This window comes from Saimiri boliviensis, chromosome 2 (genome assembly GCF_048565385.1).
Source record: "Saimiri boliviensis isolate mSaiBol1 chromosome 2, mSaiBol1.pri, whole genome shotgun sequence".
Classification (NCBI taxonomy): Eukaryota; Metazoa; Chordata; class Mammalia; order Primates; family Cebidae; genus Saimiri; species Saimiri boliviensis.
In genome coordinates this window covers 206,220,729-206,228,958 of record NC_133450.1, presented here as the reverse complement: position 1 = coordinate 206,228,958, position 8,230 = coordinate 206,220,729, and the positions used below count along the sequence as shown (strand labels likewise).

The window sequence follows — 8,230 nt, the reverse complement described above, 5'->3', positions numbered from 1 at the left end:
CAGAGGCGAGGGGGAGGCTCAGCGCCGGCGGCGGCAATGGCGGAAAGGCCGGAGGACCTAAACCTGCCCAACGCTGTCATCACCAGGATCATCAAGGAGGCGGTGAGCAGCTCGGGGGGTCGGGGGGCGGACGAGCGGGCAAGAGGGAAGCAGGTCCTGGAGCGGCAGCTTTGCTTACCCTCGGTCTCCTCGCAGCTCCCGGACGGTGTCAACATCTCTAAGGAGGCCCGGAGCGCCATCTCTCGCGCCGCCAGCGTCTTCGTGCTGTACGCCACATCCTGGTGAGCCGGGCAGAGGCATAAGGGAGGTGCGGGGATACCTGGCTAGGAGTTCCTGACCGGGAGCCCACAAACCCCAACGATTGTGTCCTCCCTCGGTGGGGAGAGGTTCACAGTCCTCTGCCAATTCTTAAAAGTTCTGAAGCAAAAAAACAACAAAATGACTTTGCTTTAGCTTTTCTGTGCGGAGAAGGGAAGGACTTAACCCTGTGATACCAAAATCCATGCATGCTTTCCCGTCCCACCTCTGGGTGCTCCTTTTCCCACCCACCCCTCACGCGCAAGAGGGAGTCTGACAGCCTTTCTCTCCTCCCAGTGCCAACAACTTTGCAATGAAAGGAAAGCGCAAGACCCTGAATGCCAGTGATGTGCTGTCAGCCATGGAAGAGATGGAGTTCCAGCGGTTCGTTACCCCATTAAAAGAAGCTCTAGAAGGTAATAAGCCTCCTGTCTTCTAAACCACACAGAAGATGGTCCTTCTGTTTGGCCTGTTCATCCAGCCCTGAGCCTTTCAGAGCGTGGGTCCCTTTAAGTCCAGTAAGCCAGCACTTGATGTGACTCAACCCAGTTCAGTGGGCACCACAGAGTCTTGCCCTATCACCCAAGCTGGAGTGCAGTGGTGGGATCTCGGCTCACTCCAGTCTCCTCCTGAGTTCAAGCAATTCTCTTACCTCAGCCTCCTGAGTAGCTGGGACTACAGGTGCACACCACTGTGCCCGGCTAATTTTTGTAATTTTGTGGAGACAGGATTTCACCATGTTGGCCAAGCTGGTCTTGAACTTCTGACCTCAGGTGATCCACCCACCTTAGCCTCCCAAAGTGCTGGGATTACAGGCATGAGCCACTGGGCCCATCTGCCTCCATTTTTCCAATTGTACAATGCAGTTAGCTGCTGCAGTCTGTCGGACTCACTCTTTCAGCTCTTTCTCCTAACCCCTTCTTTCTTCCTTATAGCATATAGGCGGGAGCAGAAAGGCAAGAAGGAGGCCTCAGAGCAAAAGAAGAAAGACAAAGACAAAAAAACAGACTCTGAAGAACAAGACAAGAGCCGGGATGAGGACAATGATGAAGACGAAGAAAGACTGGAAGAAGAAGAACAGAATGAAGAGGAGGAAGTAGACAACTGAATAGGGCGGGAGACTGTGGCACCTCGGAAGGTACCACTTGAGATGTGATGTGCTACATGTTTCTATGAAGCTTTTCCATGTGAGGCAGAGCAGTCTCAGGCCGAAGGGCCTGAAAAGATTCAGAATAAAAACTGGCTAGAAATACCATAAAAACCAGCACTTCCCAAACTCAGAGCATCTGAGTAGCAGAGCCCTGTTTTGCTTTATCAATCTGAAGGTTATGACTTTTTGACAAGAGGGATTCTGAACAGCTAAATGAATCCGTTTGATCACTTTCGGTTACTTATATGTATGGTTAGGTGGTTTTTGATCCACAGTCTTCCTCATTGCCCCACGTAAGTTAATAACTTCCATGCTGCCTGCTGCATTTCAGATTACAGAGGCAGCCAAGGCTCAGGAAAAATTGGGGCTTTGCTTATGGTCAGCCTGTGTTTGATTGCACAGTCTTTGACAATAATAGCTTACTAAGACTGGTCAGAATTTGTAAGCTTTAGGAAACCACTAGAATGCTGTGGAAGAATAACAAAATCTGTTCTGTCTCTTCACTTGACTGAAGCATTAACTGAAGTTTGTTTTTCATAGACGCACTTGGCTCAAAACCTTTCTGTATTGCCTGTAGATGTTCGACCTGCTGGGTGGTGGTAATCTGGTCACAAATGTTCTTAACTTTGCACTATAGAATGGTATTAGTCAAGCCAGGGTGCCAGTGTCTTACTTTTACAAAAACAGATGGCGTAGTGTTAGATGTTCCTTCTATCGGCTACTGTACAGCTTTACGATTTGTCATCACCTCCTGGAAGGTGTAAAACCCCAGGCTTCCTCTTCTTGTAGTCCATCTCCCAGACTTGTGACTGTGGCTTTTCATTCTTCAATTCATGATGAGTTCCAAACTATTGCCTCTCGTCACAGCTTTCTCCCTCTGTGCCTCCTGTTTCCTTTCTGTCTTCTGCTTCTCCTCTGCTCCCCATCCCACTTTCTCCTTTCCCTCCTTTTCTCACTTCTGTCAGTCTAGGAGCTTTGATTACCTGCTTAATACTCCAAAGTGTGAGTTCCTCTGATCTTTTGATTACTTAGTTCTAATCTCATGGTTGTTTTGTTTTGTTTAAGAGATGGGGTCTCATTCTGTGGCCCAGGCTGGAGTGCAGTGGCATGATCATAGCTCACTGCATCCTTGAACTCCTGGGTTCGAGTGATCCTCCCCACTGAGCCTCCTGAGTATCTGGGCCTACAGATGTGTGCCACCAAGCCCGGCTAATTTCGTCTCATGTCTTCTAAAAATTACCTTGTGATTGTGAAGCCCCTCGAAACCTTAAGGGAAATCTAATGGTGCTCAGGAATCTAACTCTCCCTAAACCGCCCTCTTCAACTGCTTCCAGAATCTCTCTGTTTGTTGGCCTTTCTTAGCCTTTTTCTGTTTCCAGTCAGTGCTCCAAGCACTTTTCCTTTCTCTCTAAGTTGAGCGCTTGGGGTTTGACAGGTAGTGACGTGTAGTTTGACACTGTTAACTTGCTAAATAAATGCAGTGGAAAGTTTGTGAGTGAAGAATGCTGAGAAGATTGTAATGCTTTGTACAAATAAAGAACACTCTTGTTTAAAAAAAAATGATGCCTCCTGTTTCATCCTGCTTGTTCATAGTGTGTTTTTGGAGAGAATTCCTGATGATACTCTCCATACAGTTTTTGGGGTATGGACTTGGCAAGACCTTTGAAAACATGAGATCCTGCATCGCCTTGGATGACCAGTAGGTGCTGCTCATTCACAGGTAAGGGCTCTGAACTACAAAAGCGTTTTTTTGTTTTGGGGTTTTTTTTGTTTGTTTGTTTGTTTTGAGACAAGAGTCTCAATCTGTCGCCAGGGCTGGAGTGCAGTGGTGTGATCTCGGCTCACTGCAACCTCCACCTCCCAGGTTCAAGCGATTCTTCTGCCTCAACCTCCCAAATAGCTGAGATTACAGGTGTGTGTCACCATATCCAGCTAATTTTTATAATTTTAGTAGAGACAGTTTCAACATGTTGGCTAGGCTGGTCTCAAACTCCTGACCTCAGGTGATCCGCCTGCCTCGGCCTCCCGAAGTGCATGAGCCACCACACCTGCTGCAAGAGCTTTTGATGGATCTGCTGGGCACCTGTACATACTAGATTCTCAGCAACTTCATTTGTAAAGCCCCTACTGTGTTGCACTATCTAAATGCTTTCAAGTATTAACCCTTTTTTACTTTTTTTTTTTTTTTTTTTTTTCATTTGAGACAGGGTCTGGCTATGTTGTCCAGGCTGATCTCAAATTCCTGGGCTCAAGCAACTCCCCTGCCTCAGCCTCCCAAAATACTGGAATTATAGGCATGAGCCACTGCACCCAGCCTCAAGTATTAACTCTTAGACCCTATTAAGTAGCACTGCTGTTACCTCTATTATCTCTTAACCACAGTGCTATCTTACCTATCTAATTTACATAGGGTTTTTTTGTTTGTTTGTGTTTTGAGACAAGAGTTTTGCTCTGTCAACCAGGCTAGAGGGCAATGGTGCAATCTCTGCTCACTGCAACCTCTATCTCCTGAGTTCAAGCTATTCTCTTGCCTCAGCCTCCCAAGTAGCTACCATTACAGCCCTGCGCCACCACACCTGGCTGATTTTTCTATTTTTAGTAGGGACGGATTTCACCATGTTGTCCAGGCTAGTCGAGAACCCCTGTGATCTGCACACCTCGGACTCCCAAAGTGCTGGGGTTATAGGCATGAGTCACCATGCCCAGCCAAATCTACATAGCTTTTTCATATCATAAATTTATAAATAACATTTCACAAAGATACAACCATGGCCCTTCATGCCCAGAGATTCTGATTTGGATTTGGGAGGGGGGAGTGGGGAGGATGGTCTTGAACTCCTGACCTCAGGTGATCTGCCTGCCTCGGCCTCCCAAAGTGCTGGATTACTGGTGTGAGCCACCACACCTGGCCAAAAATGGTTAATTATATGTTCTTTAATTTCATCTCAATTTTTTTTTTTTTGAGACAGAGTTTCACTCTCGTTACCCAGGCTGGAGTGCAATGGCGCGATCTCGGCTCACCGCAACCTCCGCCTCCTAGGTTCAGGCAATTCTCTTGCCTCAGCCTCCTGAGTAGCTGGGATTACAGGTACACGCCACCATGCCCAGCTAATTTTTTGTATTTTTAGTAGAGACGGGGTTTCACCATGTTGACCAGGATGGTCTCGATCTCTTGACCTCGTGATTCACCCGCCTCGGCCTCCCAAAGTGCTGGGATTACAGGCTTGAGCCACCGCGCCTGGCTCATCTCAGTCTTAAAAAGTGAGTTCACTAGATGCAATGTGGTATTCTGGGTTGGCCCCTGTAATCGAAAAAGGACATAAGTAGAGAAACTGTTGAAATATAAAAAGCTTATTTGAAAAAATAGGAGCAAGGCCAAACATCAGTGGAACAGGATCCCAGCTTTCATAAATTAGTGATAAGATCTTGAGCAAGTCACTTCTCTCTGAAGAACCTCAATTTCCTATCAGTAAAAATAGGACGTAAGGCTGCAAAAGTAGCTTTGAATGGGTTGGGCCACGGTTAAAAAGTGAAACATTGTCCGGAGTGGTGGCTCAGGCCTGTAATCCCAGCACTTTGGCAGACTGAGGGAGGTGGATCATGAAGTCAGGAGATCGAGATCATTCTGGCCAACATGGTAAGACCCCATCTCTACTAAAAATACAAAAATTCCGGGCGTGGTAGTGCACACCTGTAATCCCAGCTACTCAGGAGGCTGAGGCAGGAGAACCACTTGAACCCGGGAGGCAGAGGTTGCAGCAAGCTGAGATCCTACCACTGCACTGCAGCCTGGGTGACAAAGGGAGACTCTGCCTAAAAAAAAAAAAAAAAAAAAAAATGGTGAGACATGACCTTAGCCTAGTAAAGAATTTGAAAAGTCCAGATACCACTCTAGTAATGATAAGAGGCGTGGTGGGGAAAAACTGGTGGATGATGTCAAAGATTTTTCCCAGTTGTTAAATTCTGCAGTTTTAAAGTCATAGTCCCTATTCTCAGGAAACAGTCCAAGTTTGGTGATGAATGGGGCAGAATTAACTAAAGCTGTTTGGAAGGAGAGTTCTTTTGCGGATTGTTAACTAGAGCACACAGCCTTGTTAAAGAGTGGCAGGTTAAAATAGGTAGCAGGGTAAGCCCTTCTCATGCAGGCTTTGAATAGTAGGTTTAAGTATAGATTTGATTTAATAGGAAACAGGAGAGTCTGTAACCCAGCAATGCTCCAGGAAGATCCACGTGCCAAGTAATCACACAGAGAAAACTAGGGGAAGCAGAGATGAGGCAGGGGACTGAGCTTAAGGAAGCCAGAGGAGCTGAGTAATGCTCACAGGAATTAAGAAAGGATGTCTCTACTGTGAAGGAAAAAGCTATTAGATCTAATGATGGTTTTAATTATTTTTAGTTATCAATAACCTTGGGGAGGGAACAGGTATCAGGAAAGAAATACTGGCCAGGGAATCTAGGAAAAAATAAATAATACTTGCCCCTATGGAGCGTGGTTATTAGCAGGCATTGCAGAGAGAGCCCAGTGTAACATGGAGCAAATTACTTAATCTAGCTTGCAATTGTTTTTCTAATCTGGAAAGTGAGAATAGTAACATTGCTACTGTCAAGATTAGACAAATGAATGTAAAATGCATGGTACTGTCCCTGACTCTTTGATACAAAGCAACATTAGTTCTTTTCTATCCCCTTCCTTGTTGAACACAGATCAGAACTCTAGTAGCTGGAAACTAAGCAATGTCATATTTCCCTAGCCTTAAGCTGCTGTGCCCTTTAAATTTAAAATATAAAGTATATGACAGGTTTGGGGTACAGATTTTGAGAAATAAAATGTTGTACGCCTGGTGCGGGAGCTCCGGGGCCCAGGGATTATGTTTGAAGTAGTGATTCTACCAACATGTCCCTTGGTTCCGGCACCAGTTTTGACCACCACATTACCATTTTTCACCTGAGGGTCGGCTCTACTAAGTAGAATATGCTTTTAAGGCTATTAAGACATCAGTAGCTGTCAGAAGGAAAGGCTGTGCAGTAATTGTCATGCAGAATAAAGTACCTGACAAATGGCTTCCAGCACAGTGACTCACTTATTCAAGATAACGGAAAACACTGGTTGTGTGATGACCGGAATGAGAGGGCGAGGCAGCTAACTGGAAATGCAAATATGGCTGTGAGATTCCTGTGGACACGCGGTGTAAACGAATTGCAGATATTTCTCAGGCCTACACACAGAATGCTGAAATGAGGCCTCTTGGTTGTTGTATGATTTTAATTGGTGTAGATCAAGAGCAAGGCTGTCAGGCATGTAAGTGTGATCCTGCAGATTACTACTGTGGGTTTAAAGCCACTGCAGCGGGAGTTAAAACAACTGAGTCAACCAGCTTCCTTGAAAAAAAGTGAAGAAATTTGATGGGACATTTGAACGGGCAGTGGAAACCGCAGTTACATGCCTGTCTACTGTTCTATCGATTTCAAACCTTCAGAAATAGAAGTCAGAGTAGTGACAGTTGAAAATTCTAAATTCAGGATTCTTACAGAAGCAGAGATTGACGCTCACTTTGTTGCTCTAGCAGAGAGAGACTAAACACTGTCGTTTACCAGATCCATGATGCCACTTAAACCTGTGTGTTTGGTAACAACAAACCAACATTATGGAGGTCCCTGTATTGAAAAAGGAGCCTCTCCTGCTCCTTTTGCTGAAGTGGTTAGGACTCTATGTAAATAAAAACTATGCTTTTGGAAAACAAAAGCAAAAATAAATATTTAAAAATCTTTTTGTTTGTTTTTAAGATAGAGTCTTCCTCTGTCACCCAGGCTGGAGTGTGGTGGCATGATCTCAGCCCATTACAACCTCCGCCTCCCGGGTTCAACGGATTCTCCTGCCTTAGCATCCAGAGTAGTGGGGGATTACAGGAGCCCACCACCACACCCAGCTAATTTTTTATATTTTCAGTAAAGACAGGGTTTCACCATGTTGGTCAGGCTGGTCTCGAACTCCTGACCTCAAGAGATCTGCCCACCTCTGCTTCCCAAAGTGCTGGTATTACAGGCATGAGCCACCACACCCGGCCGAGAAATAAAATCTGAGATTAAGTTCAATATAACCCACTAGTGTCCTCTACATTTCAAAGTCAATTTTTCAATAATCCCTGAAGAACCACGTCAAAGGCATTCCTTCACTAGGGCGATGATCCCTGATCGCTACTTTACCCATCCGATTCCTAGTTTACCCAGGCCCCATAAGCCTCACCAGATCCCTCCTGAGCCCGCACATACTCTGCTCCAACTCCCCTACAGACCTTTGGTCGGATCTTTCATTATACCCATCATAGGTCTGATGCCCCTATCAGACTTGGAGTTTTCCTAAACGCCCATGTCTTTCACATCACATCTCTCAACTCATACATAGCACTGTCGTCCCTGAGAAGTTAATTACGCTGGAACAAATTTTCTCTGAAAACTTAGAAGTCTGGCGCTGAACGCAATAACTTTAAAACGCTTAGTCTGCAAAAATGGACTTCGCTAATATTGTGTTAAGCATAATGGTGCTGTTCTAAGGGCTTTGACATCTAATTACTCTTTTACCAAACCATTAACCAGCGCCAAGTTTGCCCTAGGCTGGGAAGAGGAGGGCTGTGAAAGGAACCTCGGGTTGTAACCGCCTCCGAGGCCGGCTCACGTCCAGAGACCCTCCCACGCTGCTCCTGCGGCCCCGGTGGGATCCCTCCTGAGCACAAGCGCGGGCCCCCGGAGCGGGGATGGGCGGGCCTGCCAGGCCCTCGGCTCACC

The 8,230-nt window shown here is 46.1% G+C and overlaps 1 protein-coding gene and 1 pseudogene across 1 annotated transcript; both read left to right on the top strand.

The window, feature by feature from the left end:
- Positions 1 to 15: 15 nt before the first annotated feature.
- On the top strand, positions 16 to 3,007 carry POLE3 (DNA polymerase epsilon 3, accessory subunit). Its single transcript, XM_003925211.4, has 4 exons — positions 16 to 102; positions 196 to 281; positions 595 to 713; positions 1,233 to 3,007. Exons 1-4 carry the CDS (start codon positions 37 to 39, stop codon positions 1,403 to 1,405), a joined length of 444 nt encoding a protein of 147 aa, XP_003925260.1. The 5' UTR covers positions 16 to 36; the 3' UTR covers positions 1,406 to 3,007.
- Positions 3,008 to 6,341: 3,334 nt separating this feature from the next.
- On the top strand, positions 6,342 to 7,097 carry LOC101053816 (proteasome subunit alpha type-6 pseudogene; annotated as a pseudogene).
- Positions 7,098 to 8,230: the final 1,133 nt, after the last annotated feature.

What these genes read in the sequence shown, in the direction of transcription:
- POLE3 (XM_003925211.4), top strand. Translation starts at nt 37, where the DNA reads ATGGCGGAAAGGCCGGAGGACCTAAACCTGCCCAACGCTGTCATCACC. An exon ending in CCAGGATCATCAAGGAGGCG is followed by an intron (nt 103 to 195) that starts GTGAGCAGCTCG and finishes GTCTCCTCGCAG; the next exon opens with CTCCCGGACGGTGTCAACAT. An exon ending in GTGCTGTACGCCACATCCTG is followed by an intron (nt 282 to 594) that starts GTGAGCCGGGCA and finishes CTCTCCTCCCAG; the next exon opens with TGCCAACAACTTTGCAATGA.